The sequence below is a fragment of the Ostrinia nubilalis genome, chromosome 1 (genome assembly GCF_963855985.1).
Source record: "Ostrinia nubilalis chromosome 1, ilOstNubi1.1, whole genome shotgun sequence".
Classification (NCBI taxonomy): domain Eukaryota; kingdom Metazoa; phylum Arthropoda; class Insecta; order Lepidoptera; family Crambidae; genus Ostrinia; species Ostrinia nubilalis.
The window spans coordinates 15323579-15343407 of NC_087088.1; the positions used below are offsets into that span (position 1 = coordinate 15323579).

General features: G+C 35.9%; 2 protein-coding genes across 5 annotated transcripts in view; one reads left to right on the forward strand and one right to left on the reverse strand.

Moving 5' to 3' along the window:
* The window catches only part of LOC135074082 (PRL-1 phosphatase), a 28588-nt gene extending 25134 nt beyond the window's left edge, over window positions 1–3454 (forward strand). For all 4 annotated transcript variants that reach the window (XM_063968390.1, XM_063968407.1, XM_063968399.1 and 1 more), the window contains exons 5-6: window positions 1594–1725; window positions 2409–3454. In XM_063968390.1, coding sequence (XP_063824460.1) covers window positions 1594–1725; window positions 2409–2517 — 241 coding nt within the window. In that variant the 3' untranslated portion in view covers window positions 2518–3454. The remainder of the gene's footprint in view (window positions 1–1593; window positions 1726–2408) is intronic.
* A 3149-nt stretch (window positions 3455–6603) lies between these two features.
* On the reverse strand, window positions 6604–19430 carry LOC135073943 (deoxyribodipyrimidine photo-lyase-like). Its single transcript, XM_063968209.1, has 7 exons — window positions 18978–19430; window positions 18474–18676; window positions 9656–9814; window positions 9254–9452; window positions 8629–8821; window positions 7762–8003; window positions 6604–7315 (listed from the first exon to the last, which is right to left on the reverse strand). The coding sequence occupies exons 1-7, from the start codon at window positions 19384–19386 to the stop codon at window positions 7149–7151; spliced, it is 1572 nt and encodes a 523-aa protein (XP_063824279.1). The 5' UTR covers window positions 19387–19430; the 3' UTR covers window positions 6604–7148.
* Between the last annotated feature and the right edge of the window lie 399 nt (window positions 19431–19829).

The window sequence follows — 19829 nt, forward strand, 5'->3', positions numbered from 1 at the left end:
TGAGGCTAGTAGATGGTAAGAGTGAAACAGTGTAATTTCAGAACATTCTATAGTGACAGAGTTTCTCAGCGTAGACTTCTAATTGCCAATTGATCGAGTCTTTATCACGTCCTCCATGCTTAAGCGATCCTAATGACAAGGAAGCGGAACAGCAGCGTCATTGTGTCCATTAATGCGTTTTAACACCCACCAATGACGCACATTCATAGCATTCTGTTGTGCAAGTCGCTCCTGCTTACGTATTCTGATTAACCTATTTCTCGTCGAACAATATGGAAGGCTGGCTATTGTGATGACGACGCCCACGCGACAACTACGTAAACTAAATGGAATTATTTTGTTCGCATGTACAGATGTTATGTAAAACTGAACGTAACTAACAGAATAACTGTACAATATCGAGTTGTGTTTTAACTTAAGTGAATTTCACGAACGAATCGCATTTAGCAACGAAAATGATACGATACACCAAATATTATGCAAAACTGATTGTGTACCGTGCAAGCCGTGCATGCAATCTTAGCATAAACCCAAACCAATATCTTCTGACCGAACATTTCGTTTGCACGCGAATTTGTATATCACCTTTGCGTGCTAACGTCATTTCAGATAACAGTCAGTAACTCAGTGTATACCTAATCAATCTTCTGTAAAATATTGATTTACAAGTTTATTGGAATTATATTGGTTAGCAAAAACTGCAATATTGAACATTTTGCTGTAACCTGAGTTTCATGCACTGCTTCTTCTATCATCATTGCAAATAATATCTATGTTTGGAACGCGTCAATTAAGAGGATGATCCACATTCTTTACCAGTGCCAAGACTCCTGATCGCTTTGTTATTTAAAAAATCCGACAGCTACAGTAATTATACTGTCTTGGCTTTCCTAAATTAGTTCAAAGACCTTTTTTAGCAAAAGCGTTAGCAATAGTTAGGAAAATTGAATAGGGATAGCTACGTCGGAGTAAAGTTTGAGAAACCCTGCTGAATGTCACAAATAGCAACACATGTAGCACCAAATGCCATGTATAGTATATAACCAACCAAGTGTTCCTCCCAAATCAAAGTTTAGGCCAAATCTAATCTAAGCTCCTGCAGTGGAGACTTAAATGACCTGTAGCCTTTTGACACAGTCAAAATCTCGTTGATGTTTAGAAGTCGTCCTATCGAAAAACAGTTCTAAATTCGTATTCATAAGGCTCATTTCGATAGACCGATTACTCGATAGGATCGCAACTCAGCGATTTGTTGTCGTTGAAGTTTTGTTACGTGAATGGCTACTGTATGCCTCGCATTTTATCGACTTCACACGATAAGACTATTCATTTGTCGCCTAAAATCATCGATAACATTTTATCACGGCGCTCATCCTGGCCCATCTTATGATGATGATTATTCCCAAATATAACCAGGACCGTCTTTAACCTACTAGGGACCCTGGGCATTTAAGGATTAAGGGGGGCCCTTATCATCTGGAAAATGGTCTTATTAGCAGATGGGGGCCCTCTCGTTCGCGGGGCCCTGGGCACGTGCCCAAAGTGCCCAGTGGGAAAGAGGGGCCTGAATATAACCAACTCTTCCTTCCACAGGGCCCAGAACAAGCCTGAGGCGGCAGTGGCGGTGCACTGCGTGGCCGGACTGGGCCGCGCTCCCGTCATGGTGGCCATCGCGCTGATCGAGCTCGGCATGAAGTACGAGGAGGCCGTCGAGACCATCAGAGAGTGAGTTTACATGTTTATTTTACTAGTTGAGCGGTAGTTTTGGCTCAATGGAGTCGTGTTAATGCAATATGGATCTATTTTGGCCGCTACATTATTAAAATTCGACTCCTGCGGTGTTACTCCGCAAAACGTTATCCAAAGTTTCGAATGTTGCCATTTATTAGTTGAGGGGTAGTTCTAGTTCGAAAGAAACGTATCACTACGGTATGAATATCTTGTGATCGCTATATTACAATTTGCCTCCGAGTGCTGCGGGATTACTCGGAAAAACATTATCTGAAGCTTCGAATATTGCCATTACTCTCACGCAAAGCGAAATGCCAGCATGAGTTACGGGACAGATTCCCGAAACCGTAAAGAGCGTTCCAGTGGCCCTGCTGCATCTATTAGGTCGTGCAGTATCAACAGGTACTGGGGACCGATATGTAATTTTTACACTTGACACACTGACTAGTATTAAATAAGGCATGTCTCCTGTAAAGAGACTGAGCTTCTGCTTTGTAGCGGGCTCGTAAGTAGTGGCACTGTTTCTGTTTAGTAAACAGCGATACATTTATTTTTTCAAATTGCGAAGGCCCTATGTCAGTACGATAAAAAATCGCATCTCTACGACCCGAAGTTTACATTAGACGTTACATTTTAGTTTATTCTATAAAGTTTAACTTGTATAATTTTGTTTCCAGCCAACGCCGCGGAGCCATAAACGCGAAGCAGCTGTCTTACCTGGAGAAGTACCGACCGAAGTCGCGACTGAAGAAGAACGGGCACAAAAACGCCTGCTGCGTGCAGTAGCGCCGTCCGCAGGAACCGAGCTCTGCTTTCACACACACACTAACACACGGGAGCATAGACAACAATCAATTATTTTTTATTCCTAGTATGTCGCCTCTTTTCGACGACTTTCCGTTCGTTTTCCTTTATATTTTTTCTAATACGACGAGATTTAACCAAATTCTCAAAGAAAACAACCGACGACGGAAACACATTCCTAAGTTTTCAACGAACTGAACTAGAATTTGGTTAATCTCGGCTCCTCTATTGCGTCTTCGACATATTTATCACGAGTTTTGTACGAAATTTAATGCTATCTGTATGTTCGAAGTAAAGGTGTATAACCCTCGTGCTGTACTGTGTATTAGTGGAATATGTTAAATAGAAGCGAGCCACAATTTGTGTTCATAGTTGAAACAGTTACTCGGGTATTTATATATTTTAAAATCATAATAAATTCAATATCCATAATAAACGCAATGCAGTCAATCAATATTAATATGCTCTTAGATTTTCAATTAATTCTTTTGTGTGGTGAAATCATGATATAATTTCGTAATTAATTCCTTTTTGTAGCGACTTAATTTAATTTTAATAAATTACGACATAATAGAGAACTTATGTATGATTTGTGTCTTAGGGAAAATCGATTTTGACAAATATTTTAATAAAATTATGCTTTTGTGAAATGTTGTGACAATATTGTGTTTTGTATCCAAAACTCAACTGAGCTTAGGTTAAACTGAAAATTGATACAACCTTTGATTCGGTTATCTAAAATTTCTAATTAATAGATACCCATACACAATACAATTTGACTCACTGATGATGTTCCAATGAAAAAATAGCTCTTTGATATTATTTTTCTATTTCTAATTTTATGAAGATTATCGAAGTATATGATCGTGTATCGACGGAACAGTCACATTCATAAATAAAAATATTTATAAGCAACAAATGTTTCATTTCCATATTCCTAATTTAGTATACTTTCGATTATATTAATCTCAATTTTAGTGAATAGTAAAATAAGATTTCACTCAATTCATTTCCTAAAGAAGTTTTCTTAGACAAAATATTAATATAAATTACCTACGTAACTCTTATATGTAAAACTAGCTGACCCGGCGAACTTTGTTCCGCCTTAATGGCAATAAATAAGCAGACTTTTTTTTTAATTTCGAACGGGATAAAAAGTATCCTATGTCCTTCTCTTGGCTCTAAACTACCTCCCTGACAATTTTCAGCTAAATCAGTTCAGCCGTTCTTGAGTTATAAGTGGAGTAACTAACACGACTTTCTTTTATATATGGGTGGTTCTACTTTTAGAGTCCATCACAAAAATAAGGTTGTCCCCACATTAACGAAGGTTAATACTATAATACAAAATGAAGAAACTATCATTTATTTTATTTAAATAAAGTTAATAACACCTGTTTAGATTATCTAGTTACACTAAGTTTCAATTACAATTTAACTGTGTTAAAAAAATGACTTCAAACTTTTATAACAAAGCTAAAACGGCATGTCCCCATTAGGTGTTGCTTAGAACTATTACGTTTTTTAGAAATAATTTGTTGAAGCCACACAATTATTTTTAAATAAAAAGAGATATACTTTGTTAAACATGGTAACTACAAAGTTTAATTTTATTTATCTGTAAAAATATATTTTTTGGTGTGACGAAAGATTGTCCCGAAAATGGGAGTATAGATGACCCACGCTGAACTGTCCCGCCAAACTCAATGACAGGGGGGCGCTACCATCGTTCAACTTTATGGTTTCCAACATGGCAAAAATCGGAACCAGCGATTTGGTATTGACGGTGGCGCCCCGCTGTCAATGTCATCGATAGGACAGTTCAGTATTTTGGAACTATATCCATCGTCACGAACAGTCAAATATTAAAATAAGTTCTTAAAAAATACGTGAGTAGATCACGTTTTTTAGTAAAACGAAAGGCCATAGACCATAGAGTATAGAACGAAACTCAAATCAAGTGTTTAACATAGCCAGCAACTCCACGGAATCCATGAAAAATCAATAGAACTGAAACACCCACGTTCTATTGATAATGAAGAATGTTCACTAATTTTGTTTTTTAGCTTTCTGTATTCTCTGTTAAAAATAAAAAATACACGTGAAAGAATTATTTCGATACGTCAATTAGTTTCCAAGATATTTAATTTTAAAAGTGCGGGCGGCGGCCGGCCCGCCATTTTATGCGCGTGACGTCATATTACAGTGACTGGCTCATATTTGTATGGGTGGAATCTTGCAAGCTGAATTAAGACCCACTTCCAGGCAACCGATTAAGCTGAAATTTCGCAAACACATGTGATTTGGATGACCATGCAATATTATGATGACATGGAGCTGATCTGATGATGGAGCTGGAAGGTGGCCATAGGAACTCTATAATAAAACGACTTAAATGCATCGAGTTTGGGCTCGTTCGTTTTGTATTGATGAGTATTTTAATTCTATATAGTAATCGGGGTCTAATGATGGAGCTGGAAGGTAATTCGCAATAAAACGACACAATCGCATCAAGTTTGGGTTTGGTTCAATTTTAATTTCTGTGATGGGTCTGGGTGTTAATATGTATAATAAGTTTGTATTTACAAAAAAAAAATATTTAAGTATGTTTATATCCGTTTTCTAGTGAGCGGACGCTGTGAATGTACGTCACACGGGGTCACGTGACCGTCGGCGGGACTCAATATTTAAGCGAACTTTGAATGCCTATAAAATCATAACTACTGGGTATTTTTGAATGAAATAAAAACTAATGTATTTGTAAATGTAAAAGCTTAACTGTAACATAGGTTTCAAGTGATTTTGCATACCTAGTAACATTCTCAATTATGTCAATTTTCACTCGACATTGGCAGAAATAAACCTCCCAGAGAGGTTTAGTTGCCATATAAAAAAAAAAAAAAAAAAAAAAAAAAAACATAGCCAGCTTGTCACTTCTTTTACATCAAGCACGAAAACGGGCGGCGTGTGTTTATTGGGCGTATCCTTAGTCACAGCGGTTTTTGGTATTTATTTAACGAATTTTAAATTGTTTTACTGTAAACATGATTTGTTTTTAAGTAATCTTTAAGATAAAGTATAGTTTTCGATCCAAATTATCGTTATTTACGATTATTATTGATCTTTTTGGAAAATTGTATACTTCGTCACACGTATCCTTCGTAACAGGTGATCCTACATCTAAACGATGTGTCCTTTGTGCAGTTAGATAATATGTTAAGAATACTAAAAACACCTCAGAAAAAGGTATACGAATTTTGTATTCGTTTAGTAAACCAGTTGAAGTAGTTCTTGAAATGTTTTTTTTTTCCTCTAATACTCTTAGAGTCAGTTCCTATTTGTGTAGGTTTTTGCTGATTTTCCTAATATTTTTCATTATCTATTTTAGTAATAAGCAAATATATGCCTGTGCTTAATGAAAAATGGCTGAGACACTCATTAGTTTTCAAGTTAGATTGATTATTAAGTGTTAGATGTCTACTTCATCACATTTATGTCTCCTTCGTAACGAAGAGTTTGATCTCGTCCCCTAATAAATATTATCTCTTAAACAACAAAAATGCGAGTGTTAACTCTTTTTGTAACTAATTTTATGTCGTGTAATACTTGGTTTTGAGTGTGTAATACTACTTTTTCAATATAACTTTATAAAAGAGAAAAATAATTGATTTTTGTTAAGTTTTAAAGGTGTAAATGTGACGAAAGGGACAAACTGCTGATTTTTATGGAATTGTTACCTGATTAAAATAACGATTAACTACCAATTGTCCAAGACTGATTTAAGCTGAGATTTTGTAAGAATAAATGCAAATATCCATTGAAATTTCTTTTAATTTATCGAGTTTTAAACAACTGAATTTCGTGACGAAGGATACATTTTTTTCCATCTTAGTTTAGTAAAACGCAAAAAAATATAAGTTTTGATAAAAAACTGAGCTGCTGGTATACAGATACCGAATCTATGGTAACTTTCCTACATTTCAGTCGTATGAAATGTACTAAATAGCTTCCTTTATTTTTTTTCATGGTTAAGACCTTAAAAGTAGAACGACCCATATATAGATGTCTCCCGAAGGCCGAATACAGGGTGTGCATAATGTGATGGGAATAAATGGGTGGGAATTTGCATATAACGTTTCGTAATTGCCGTACACACGCAGGAATTGCGTTACATTACAATAAAGATTACTTTTTACGCATCTTGAGCCCTAAAACTATAATAAATTACTAGGAATTATTGGAATTGGGAATAAGAAAAAAAAACTTGTTAGAAAAGTAATAACAAATATGTATTGCGATTCTTTCTATTGCTTTAAGAATTATTTGAACACAATCACGTAAGTAACAATCCTTAACTCTTAACAATTAATGAGGTAATGCAGTTTTGTACTTTAAATCACATATCGATATTATTGCAATATGTAAAAAGGCTTTCAACTAGTGGATATCTTGATTAACCACTGCCGAATATAATATTGGCTTATTGAATAAATATATAAGATTATCTTAAGATATTTAAATACTAAAAATACCAAAATTCGATAACCTAACTTGTAAGTACGAAAAACATCTTAACTATTGTAAATAGAGATTAAAAAGTGAGAATACAATCCTTATTTCTTCGGCACGTAATTGTGTACTTTTCCACCGTACCTTGCGACGAATGCCTTGACATCGAACTTCCTCTTGCATCCTTCGTAGTTCATGAAGCGGATCTTTCCGAAGATCGCTCTCTCCGCCCAGCCTTGGTCGTGGATGCCGCAGATTGACCACATGCAACCTGAAAGAAGATTGTGAAAATGAGTTATAACAAAATATCCAATGAAATTGAAATATCCAGACAATATACCTAATAAATAATCATAGCAAGGAAAGAGTAAAATATAATTTAAAGCTTTAGTGAATGAACGAAAAATAAGATCTGGAGATAAAATATTGAAATGGGCGATTTCATGGTTCTCATGCATGACCTTCATAGGTGGCCAAATTTTGGCTGAAGTAAGCAGAATATAAGGAAACAATAACTAATAATCCCATTAACCCCTTGTGGTAAGCTAAAATATGCTTGTGGTGGGTTCACCAGAATAGTCGAGCGGCGCGCCGGGGGTTCAAACCCACGTTCTTCGGATCACGAGTGCCAGTCCGAGCCCTTCACAGTTCAGGACAAGCTTTCCATGGCACTATTTAATCTATTCGTAATACAGAAACTAAGGAAATTGAACTCACCAACATAGCCATTTGGGTCTCGCCCATCCACACTATAGTGGTCATTCAAGTAAATGCTGTACTTGAGGGCATCCTCAGGTGAGGGGGTCCACTCTAGAATCTTTTTACACCAGTACATTCTGAGGAAGCCGTGCATCTTGCCTTCTTTAACTAGCTGAATCTGGGCAGAGTTCCACAGATCGTCGTGTGTTTCTCCTTTGGAAAGCTGCTCCAGTGTGTATATGTACTGTCTTTTGTCCTTTCTGTAAGTTAATCATTGATTTATTTTAAAAGTAGTGTTAAATTAAGTGTAACACAGAATTGTCCAACTTGTATAGTGTCAGATGACACTATAAAAGCAAAAGCAGATGCTATCAGGCTGTAGTGACTCAAATGAATTATAAGAATGGAGTACTGGTTTGAGAATTGTCTGTCTACTTACTGGGAGAGAAGCCCTAAGTTTAAGTTCGCCCTCTCACTTCTTTGAGCAAAAAATGTCAATTCGGGGTCAAGGGAAAAAAATATAAGCGTAGAGTAGGTACTATAACAGTTTTAGTGCAAAAAAAGCAATCTTCAATTGTATTTGATGATACATCGCGCCATTGAAACCATCCAAACTTCAATTCAGCATCTGATGACTACAAGAGCTGTAGTGGTCAGAGATGGTTATAGTCAGTTTTATAGTCCCATCAACACAAAGCACAAAGATAATAAAACATTGCAACTCCACCTAGTGGGAGACCTGCCTGACCATGTCTAAGGTCGCGGGAAGTTATAGATGCGGGTAGCGCAGGACCAGTCATTGTGGAAATTCTTGGGGGAGGCTTTTGTCCAGCACCAGTCATGGACGTCATTAGTTGAAACGAATGAACAATTATTGAAACTTGCCTGTGATCATCCAATGTCTTCTGCGCCCAATTACTAGCGCCCTTGAGGCTGTCATAGTGTTCACAATAGAAGCAGAAGTTGTCGGCCAGCTCGCTGCGCACGATCGCTTCTTCTAGGAACGCGTTAACGCTCTCAGTGCACTTAGATTTGTACTCTTGGACACAAAGCGCCACTCGCTGCACTGATATTTGACCTGAAATCATGAGTTATTCCATAATGGAAGACGTAGCGTGGGCAGGCCTCCTACTAGGTGGACTGACGATCTGGTAAAGGTCGCGGGAAGAGCCTGGATGCGGGCAGCGCAGGACCGTGCATTGTGGAAAACCTTGGAGGAGGCCTTTGTCCAGCAGTGGACGTCATTTGGCTGAAACGATTTTTTTTTTATCCATACTCTTGTGTAGTTATAAAGTTTGCTCTAAATTATAAGCTTTAAAATGACTTATCATCATCTGGCACACTGCAGTTGTTGATGATGATGTAATGGTATAAGAAATTATTCAGGTGTTAGAAAAGTTTTGTTTGGAATATCTATAAAATAAAACTAGATATTAAAAAAAGAGTTTTTGTAACATAATGGCTTGTTTTCTGATTTTAAATAAAAGTAGCAGGAAAACTCTTGACTTACCAAAATGAAACCAAGGTGATAAATTACTCAGAGCATCTTGTGTTGGGTCATTCCTCTTGGTGGAGAATATTTTCAACCTCTTATCTAAGAAGCTCTTTAGGGTCTTCACAGCCTCATCATAGCCGGGGTTGGCCCACTCAATGGGCCCTACTGATTTGTCTGCCTCTCTGGATTCTATGGCTTTATCCCAATCTATTGGCTGAAAATATAACACAAAAAATGCTTCTTGTTACTAAATTATGTGCTTTGATTTCAAGACTAAATAGAAATGTTGAAGTGGATTCAAAATCAGGACCTACTTCTTTTTTTTTCATTGAAAACTCTATTGTTTACTGTCTTTACTGTATTGGAATAATATTTCAGCTTAAGATTCTTACATAAATTATAGAAAACTTTATTCACCTCTGGCTCAAACTTGCTTGTGTAAGGGTGTCTGATGACTGGAGGGAACTCTGTCAAATACTCCCCAAGTTTTGAGTTGATTTTGTTCCTGATAGTCCGGGCTGAGTACTCCTGCTTGTCGGAGGCTTCCCAGCACGGGACCACGTTGTGGGCGTCTACCTGTAACATTAATAACAGTATTTGAGATAGGTGAATTTTATTTACAATTTAGCCTTTATCCGGATCTAAATCTTAATTAGGAATTAACGCCTACAGTATATTAATATTGACAATAGTTTTTATCCAATGTTCAGTAGCGGATTAACGTATAAGCACTACAAGCACGTGCTTGGGGCCCCTGTTCTCCAGGGGCCTCCATCCTCTGCTGGCGCGCCAGCAGAGGATGGAGGCGTTTCATTTCATACCTACATTTTATAGAGATTTAGCCTATGTTACTCGTAAGTAATGTAGCTTTCAAATGGTGAAAGAATTTTTAAAAACGGTCCAGTAGTTTTTGAGCCTATTCATTACAACCAAACAAACAAAGTTTTCCTCTTTATAATATTATAGTGTAGATAAAGTAAAGCGCGTTTTCCCAAATATACAAGTGGCGTTTAAAGAAAGAAAGAAAGAAAAATTTATTACGATGAACATCACATACATGACAGAGAAAAAGACAGAAATGGCACATAAATATTACAAGGAAATAAAAAGTGAACTGAGCAGTGAGCAGTGCTATCCTGTCGCAACAGCGATGCCCATCGCAATGGGATTCCACTCAGCATATGCCGTGGCCCACGGTGGGGAAGGCCACGACGCACTATGGAGCGAAATTGAGATTTATGGACATAGCGATTTTTTTCACAATTTCTATTTGAAAAAAATACCTATCGATAGGTTACGTTATTCTGATGAATAAATGCTTCACAAGTTTTTCTCTAAAACCAATAGTTTGACTGGAAAAAAATATTTTCCATTTTCGTTGTATGGAATGAAACATAAAGTGGTCGATTTCGACTAAGCCTTGACAGATCTTGCTTTGAAACTACTTAAGCCTTGTTCTATGGCTTGTTGACTGTAATCCTACGCTATCAGCGCGCATCCAAAGTTGCCCGTTCACAAGTTATGAGGTTCTGAAAAATTAAAAAAAAGTAAGTAAAAGTGACTTTTTTTTGGAATATCTTTTAAGATTTAACAAAAATATAAAGGTTTTATACGTTAATAATGTAAATTAACCTTAAATTACTGCTAAAAACACATTTTAATAAACTTAAAAGGAATTAAATCAGCGATTTTTTTTTCACAATTTCTGTTTAAAAAAAATACCTGTCGATAGGGTATGTTATTCTGATGAATAAATATTATGAACGTTTTTCTCTAAAACCAATAGTTTGGCTGGAAAAAAATATTTTCCATTTTCGTTGTATGGAATGAAACATAAAGTGGTCGATTTCGACTAAGCCTTGACAGATTTGCTTTGAAACTACTTGAGCCTTGTTCTATGGCTTGTTGACTATAATCCTAGACTAACAGCGCGCGCACAAAGTTGCCCGTTCAGAAGTTATGAGGTTCCGAAAAATGAAAAGTAAAGTAAGTAAAATTGACTTTTCTTTAGATAAGACGACAAGAGAAAGGTTAATTACATTACTAAAGTATATAATTTTCATGTTTTAGTTGAATCTTTAAAGATTTATACCCAAAAAAAGATACTTTTACTTACTTTAATTTTCATTTTTTGGAACCTCATAACTTCTGAACGGGCAACTTTGGGCGCGCGCTGTTTTTGCAGGATTATAGTCAACAAGCCATAGAACAAGGTTCAAGTAGTTTCAAAGCAAAATCTGTTAAGGCTTAGTCGAAATCGACCACTTTATGTTTCATTGCATACAACGAAAATGGAAAATATTTTTTTCCAGCCAAACTATTGGTTTTAGAGAAAAACGTTTGTAATATTTATTCATCAGAATAACATACCTACCCTATCGATAGGTATTTTTTTAAAACAGACATTGTGAAAAAAAAATCGCTGATTTAATTCCTTTTAAGTTTAGTAAAATGTGTTTTTAGCAGTAATTTAAGGTTAATTTACATTATTAACGTATAAAATCTTTATATTTTTGTTAAATCTTTAAAGATATTCCAAAAAAAGTCACTTTTACTTACTTTTTTTTAATTTTTCAGAACCTCATAACTTCTGAACGGGCAACTTTGTGCGCGCGCTGTTAGTCTAGGATTATAGTCAACAAGCCATAGAACAAGGCTCAAGTAGTTTCAAAGCAAATCTGTCAAGGCTTAGTCGAAATCGACCACTTTATGTTTCATTCCATACAACGAAAATGGAAAATATTTTTTTCCAGCCAAACTATTGGTTTTAGAGAAAAACGTTCATAATATTTATTCATCAGAATAACATACCCTATCGACAGGTTTTTTTTTTAAACAGAAATTGTGAAAAAAAAATCATCGCTGATTTAATTCCTTTTAAGTTTATTAAAATGTGTTTTTAGCAGTAATTTAAGGTTAATTTACATTATTAACGTATAAAATCTTTATATTTTTGTTAAATCTTAAAAGATATTTAAAAAAAAAGTCACTTTTACTTACTTTTTTTTAATTTTTCAGAACCTCATAACTTGTGAACGGGCAACTTTGGATGCGCGCTGATAGCGTAGGATTACAGTCAACAAGCCATAGAACAAGGCTTAAGTAGTTTCAAAGCAAGATCTGTCAAGGCTTAGTCGAAATCGACCACTTTATGTTTCATTCCATACAACGAAAATGGAAAATATTTTTTTCCAGTCAAACTATTGGTTTTAGAGAAAAACTTGTGAAGCATTTATTCATCAGAATAACGTAACCTATCGATAGGTATTTTTTTCAAATAGAAATTGTGAAAAAAATCGCTATGTCCATAAATCTCAATTTCGCTCCATAGTGCGACGCTGGTTTTCAGTGGGCCCCATGCCGAGTGGAAGTCACGGACACTAACCTAAACTGCATATCAACAAGGCTGTTTAAATCCTACTAATATTATAAATGCGAAAGTTTGGATGTCATGATGTCTGGATGTTTGGATGTCTGGACGTTTGTTACTCTTTCACGCAAAAACTACTGAACGGATTTTGTTGAAACTTTACAGTATTACTGTTTATAACCCAGATTAACATATAGGCTATAATTTATGACGATCTGTGACATACTAAATTTCACGCGGGTGAAACCGCGGGCAAAAGCTAGTATAAATATATAACAATAATAATAATGTGCAAACATTTGTTGAATAAACATAATTATAGTAAATTAATCCTTCAAGGCCCGCGAATCTAGACACAATAGATAATCAATTGTTATGACATTAATTAATGCCGTCTGGGACTCAAGCGGTTAAAGATGCTACATAATAAAATAATACCCGTATTAAAATAATAATAATTGTGTATACAGGGTGTCCCGTAATGCAACGTCAAGCCGTAACTGGGTGTTGAGGCAAGTTATGCTGGTTATCAGAAAAATATAAAAAACAATCTATGTGGCATTTTGTCAAAGTAATAGGCATTAAAAAAAAACAAGAAAATCTACTCCCGGTGACTGTCTTTTTACTCGTGTTGCCACAAATCTTCACTTTTTCCAAAATTTTTTTTTGTTAAGTAACCCTGAATAATGCTTCTCTAAATTTTTATCTAAATTACGAAACCAGCTGCTCCAGCTTGGATGAAAAAAATACATTATTCCCAAAAAAAATTTCAAAATAAAAATTTTGCCTAGTTTAAACGGACTGTACTGAAAAAAAATTGTACTAGCTACGCGAGTATGGCGAGTGAAGTCATAATTTGGCGCATTTAGTAAGGATTCCAAAATGGTATAACACTTGGTAAATTCTTGCTGTAATTGTCGACAATTTTTGTTTTTTTGGAAATAATCCCGTTTTTAACTTTATCTACCTTGGTTAAATATTATTATTCTAATGTGCCCAAAATTCAAGTTTCTGGCTTAAGTGAGGTGGAGAAGCCATTTTAAAAGGTATGAGCGGAACGGAGAGGGCCATCTTACCAAGCAGGGATGTTATGGATATCCGTAACCGTAACCGATACTATCGGATATCCGAAATAAAAAAATATCCATAACCGTAACCGAAACTGATTCAAAAGTTACGGATAGTTTCGGATAAAGGCGGAGTCTTAAGGGTAACGTAGTGGCACCAATGACCGACAAGAACCAATGACCGACACTTTATTTTTTGATTCAATAAAATAAGAGTAAGAAATCGATTTCTTAATATGGAAACACTGTACCATAGAAAGCACACTTTTGACTGCCTCCCATTGACATTTTAGCAAAATCCGCCAATTTATTTTGAAAATGGCGGTATAACAACTGATTGCGGCTGGAGTACCGGTGAAAATTACAACATTTCTTAGTATAGCCTGACCAGGAACATAAAAACCCTCGCCATGTTGCGGAAAACTAATGGTACTAATTTCTTTTAATGGCAACAGTAACTGAAAACTTCATTGACATGTCACCTTGCATGTCAGTCTATTGCTGTCAAAGTGTAAACAAACTTTATTTTAAATGTGCGCAATTGGTTTTATGAATTAAATTGCTAAAATATTTTTATAGTCGTGAAAGAAAAGTGGTTCACAATGTGTTAAAGTATTTTTCGAAGAGAAATACTAAGGGTTCGGACAATATTTTCATTTAATAATGTTTCCGACAAAGGTTGTCAAATTGACTGACATGTTTATCGTATAGTACAGTCCACTATGAAAATTAGCTGTGGTTTGTTTCAACTACCTATTTTAAAAATTTTGTCACTTTCTAAGTGTTGAATTTTATGGGATTGGGAAAGAAGTACCGAGTTTGAAGCGTTCATGAGCAGACATTGCAGTTGAATATTCAAGTTCTGAATTTGATTATTGATGAATAATAAAATAAATCTACTAGCTCGATTGATGGTTTTATTTAATTTATTTAAATCAGGTTACCTATAATAATACTTTTTCGTTAATTTATGAAAATATCAAATTAGCCCGTAATCCTGAATCCTGATACATAAAGTGAGCCTATTAATTTAACACAGGTACGACTGTACTCAGTGTTGCACTATCAAATGCAATTGACGCGCCTCTATGCCAGGGTTTTTATGTTCCTGGTCAGGCTATAAAATCCTTAAGGAAGTGAGTGCATTTTTTGTTAATTACACTACTGTATTGTAACTTATTTGAATTTTATCTTTTTCACGGGTTACTTTAAGAACTATAGAATCCATTTTTGTTATAACGAATTTAAAATGTTATTTTGATATTAGTAAAATATTGGTGTCGATCACTGGTTTTCACAAACTGACTTTTCCAAAAATCGACACGTGTCGATAGTAATTTTTTGAAACATTTTTCATTTGACAACGGAATATAGTTCTTATTACTTTGCGCATTTAGTAGATGTTTGAAGTAATCTAATCATAGTCGAGCTACCAGTAATCGACAAGTGTCGATTATTGGGGAATAATATATGTCGATGATTGGTTCGAGAAAAAAATATTCTCCCGAGCAGTTAGAAAAAGGCTGTAGAAGCTGTTAAAATGGCGAAAAGGTTGCAGTTGCTGCTAAACGTTTCGGAGTACCTAGGTAGGATTACGCTCCATGATAAAATTTCGGGAAAAACAACAATGGGTTACACTATATTACGAGTATACAGGGTGGAAACGATAAGTGATCTCACTCCATTATTTCTTAACTATACAAGATATTATTATCCAAAAACTGATTACTGACCTTGAGGGTGCTTTACGAGCTCTATCCAACGGTACCAATAATAATGGGTTACCAAATAAACTGGATCTATCCGAAAATTCAATGTTTCCGGCTTCCATACATTTAGTAAAACCACATAATATTAAAAACTATACAAGATATCCAAAAACTGATTACTGACCCTGAGGGTGCTTTACGAGCTCTTATCCAACGGTATAATAATAGGTTACAAAATAAACTTGATCTATCCGAAAATTCAATGTTACCAGCTTCCATACATTTAGTACTGCCACAGTCATGGCACTCATGTCTCGATAATATTATAGCAAGTAAAGCCTAAAACCAATGTTTTATAAATAAGAATGCAATTTGGAGTTCAATTTAAGTGTTTATTATTGAATAAAAAAAATTAACACTTCTAATATTGTGTGGCTTGCATACATTTAGTATGAAGCCTGAAAACATTGAATTTCCGGATAGATCCAGTTGATTCTGTAACCTATTACTGGTACCGTTTGAAGGAGCTCGTGAAGCACTTTCGGGATCAGTAACCAGTTTTTCGATATCTTGTATAGTTTAGAGATGGTCGAGTGAGATCGCTTATCGTTTCCACCCTGTATAATGTGGCCGAGCACAGTTTTAACTAAAATCGGGACTATTCCCACCTCTCGTTCCCACCACTGCAACTCCTGTGTAGCCAGGATCTACGGCTTGACCGCCACAAAAACCCAACCAATGAAGGTCAAGTTTGTCCCGGGGGAAAGTTAAACTGTCATTGGACCCGCAACGAAATTGTTCAGAAGAACATAGGAGGAGTTCGAAATTAAGGTTTGACTTCCCTCCATTGCAAAGCGGATGACAGGTGACAAACAAAGGTTTAAAACCTTTAAGAAAAGATTACGCACCACGGACAATAATATCAATTAAGGGAGCTTATCTTATGAGCAATTAGCAACTAAGTAGCCTACCTGCCAATAATATTTTTCACAAAATCGCTTAAAAGCACGGAAATTTTTCCTTGTCGCGACAAGATCGGTGTAATAAATTGCGGAAACAGATGTAGGTATGTTGTATTGAATTAAGCATTAAATTACGTTCATTTTTCCAAAGATCACACTCCCACAAGATAATATGATGGGCAGACTGCTCATGACTGACATCATTAGTGGAACACTCGCAAAAAGGAGACGGAACTAGTTTGAATTAGTGAAGTGTTTAAAGTTGCCATGCCCCGTGAGAAACTGCGACGAGCAATGGTCGATTTCTAACCATCGCCTAGTTAGACGTTCGCGTACATTCGGGAAGAATTTATATAAGTGACGCCTTTGACTGACGTATTCCATCTTTTTTGCCATTCATTAAGTAATTCCTCTTCAACTACTTCTCGGGAATCAAATAATCGGCTTATTTTAGAACGATCGCGGCTATTTAAGAAATTGGAGGTTAGATATATTTTCCCTTGATGCGAAGTACATAGCCGCACGCTTCTGTACCTCTAAGTCGACCGGCAGTAGGTACACCAGCCAGGACTGGCAGAGCTTCCGTCCTAAACCTGGTCGAGTACTTGCCAAAAAAGGAGATCGTCGATAACTGGGTGTCGGTAAGTGGCAGCTGTCGATGACTGGGTGTTGACTACTGGAGATTCGGTGTCGATGATTGGAGATTTATACACTTTTTCATTTTTTGGGATTTTTTTCTAGTCCGTGTATAGTTAATAAAAATAATACATCCTATTCTTATCTCAAGAATATACCTTATCATGCTCAATCGTTACTTTTGGTTTAAAGATGACTAAATGACCTTTAATCTTATTAAGAAGCCCACTATCTCCTTAAAGTGTCGATCATTGGTGCCACTACGCTACAATAAATTCCAAACAGAAGCATATTCAGGGTTACATAAAAAAAAAATTAGAAAAAGTGAAGATTTGTGGCAAGTTGGCAACACGAGTAAAAAGACCGTCACCGGGAGTAGATTTTTTTGTTTTTTTTTTTAAATGCCTATTATTTTGACAAAATGACACAGATTTTTTTTTTATAACCAGCATAACTTGCCTCAACACCCAGTTCCGGCTTGACGTTGCATTACGGGACACCCTGTATGTGTATATATTTATAAATGTATATATTAAAATAAACATGCGATGTGAAAAAAGAAGAGAAACAAAAGAAGTGTGCTAGTGTAAGACTAATATCATTGTGGTTGCGTTTAGAATCTTTCACAGCTTAATGATTACTAACTGCTTTGCTGAACGATCCTTCTCACAACTAAAAAGGTTAAAAAACCCGCAAAGAACTAAAATCCGTCCAGACAAGCTTAATTATTTAGCATTAATGTGTATTGAGGCAGACATACTTCGTCGGATAAATTTCGACGATGTAATCTCGGAGTTTGCTCTGATTAAGGCAAGGAAAATAATGTTTTAAGTTTTACCTTTTACCTACTACACTTTCTATTTTGATGAACTTTCATTTTATACTTTACTAGCTGACCCGGCGAACTTTGTTCCGCCTTAATGGCAATAAATATTTTTTATTTCGAACGGGATAAAAAGTATCCTATGTCCTTCTCCTGGCTCTAAACTACCTCCCTGACAATTTTCAGCTAAATCGGTTCAGCCGTTCTTGAGTTATAAGTGGTGTAACTAACAAGACTTTCTTTTATATATATAGATACCTTCCATTCCATTCCTTCCATTTCCATTTAAGCAATAGAGGGCCTACACAGGCTCTGTGCTTAAGGCCTCGGATACTCTTAATCCGCCACTGCCAATGTTACACACAAATTCACATGCCAGCTGCGCTGGTGAGATAAGCTGCACCTCTTTTTAACTTGAGACTACATTTATTGTACCACATTATCTCTGTGAATAAATAATCTTTGAATCATAAAAGGGTTCTATAATTTAGATTTTTTTATACTAGCTGACCTGGCGACTGCCTATGTTCATCAGAAATTATGTAGAATTCTAATAGTGAAAGAATTTTTCAAATCTGTCCAGTAGTTTCAGAGCCTATTCTCTGAAACTACTGGAACTACTATCTTTCCTCTTTATAATATTAGTTTAGATTATGGTATAAATAAACCTGTATCAAAGGCACATCCTTCTTCAGCTTTTTTTTGCAACCTTCAAGCCACCCCATGGGTACTCTCAGGGGGTTGAAGTCACACACCACGGCCCCAATGTTGTGGTCTATGACCCACTGGGGCAGAGCGTCTGCTCCACTGCCTTCCAGCAAATGGAATGATATGTTGAGTTTCTTGCAATCTGCTGCTACTTTTTCTAGGCCTGAAAATAAGTGAACCATGAATTAATAACTAAACAAATAATAAGTATCAGAAGGTGGAATCACAGCTCTCAGTTTTTTAGATATTATTATACATACAATAATGGAAGGTTGGTTCAAAACTCTATAATAATTTAAAATTAAATCTAACCTATTGTTTGACTGTAAGTTCACCACCTGCAGGTACTGCCTAGATATCAAAAAACCTAATAAATAGTTATCATAAAATGATGGGCAGTTTTGTTTTAGGTTTTCTTTCCAATTAATTTATGAGTGGTATTTTACAATAAAACAATACCTTACCTTTAATCAGAAAGTGGAACTGTCTCACTGAAGCGTCCAGATACTTGGCAATCAGGCAGAAACACACATGCAGCGGGACTTCGTTCTTCAACGCAAGTTTTTGCGCGAACAGAAATGCCCAGTTATCTTGTACCCTACTGTCTCTAGACATCCAGTACACGATCCCTTCGCAATTGTCCGCCACCATCTGCTCCTGAGACACAATTCGAAGACGTTTTTTATTGAACTTATACTTTAAAATCGACTCTGCAGTGTCCTCACGTTTTGCTTGAATACTCTTCATGAATTCATCAAGGTTTGTCTTAGTTTCTGCACTTGTTGAAGGAACTGATAACTTAGCTTTCTTCGCTGCTGAAGCCATTTTATTCGCGTTGTGAAGAAATATGTATCTTAGTTGAAGAATTCTCATAAAATCAAATTATTTACTAATCGCCGCGTCCGCGCCACACCAAAACAGAATTTGACAGTAATGACAGATGATGAGAATGAATGAACGAGATCAATGAATGATGAAAAAAGGTGTCAAACTGCGAACTACTCACATTCACTCAATCCAAGTTTTTTAGTCTGTGACCTCCTGCCAGCCAAGTTTTTCGTGAAGGGCTTGTACCCAGAGCCGTAAAACTTCATTATTAAGAAAAAAAAGTTTTGCGTGGACTTCGTGGCGGGAAAGTGAAACATGTTTACCAGTTTTGTCTTGAAAGTTTATTAAAATCAACTTTAATGTGTATTATTGGTGGATTATTAACTGCTGTGACGGTGAACGTGCACGAGTGTAGGCAAATAAAAAAACAGTGCTTAATTACCAACAGTATGACTTCTTTTCGCTTCAAGATTTCTCAAGATTTCTCA

Excerpts from the sequence above, each read along its gene's own strand:
- LOC135073943 (XM_063968209.1), bottom strand. The coding sequence starts at position 19,386 with ATGAGAATTCTTCAACTAAGATACATATTTCTTCACAACGCGAATAAA. Across the intron at positions 9,453-9,655 it reads CAAGCAAGTTTGAGCCAGAG|CCAATAGATTGGGATAAAGC; the intron begins GTGAATAAAGTT and ends TTATATTTTCAG. Across the intron at positions 8,822-9,253 it reads ATCACCTTGGTTTCATTTTG|GTCAAATATCAGTGCAGCGA; the intron begins GTAAGTCAAGAG and ends TCATGATTTCAG.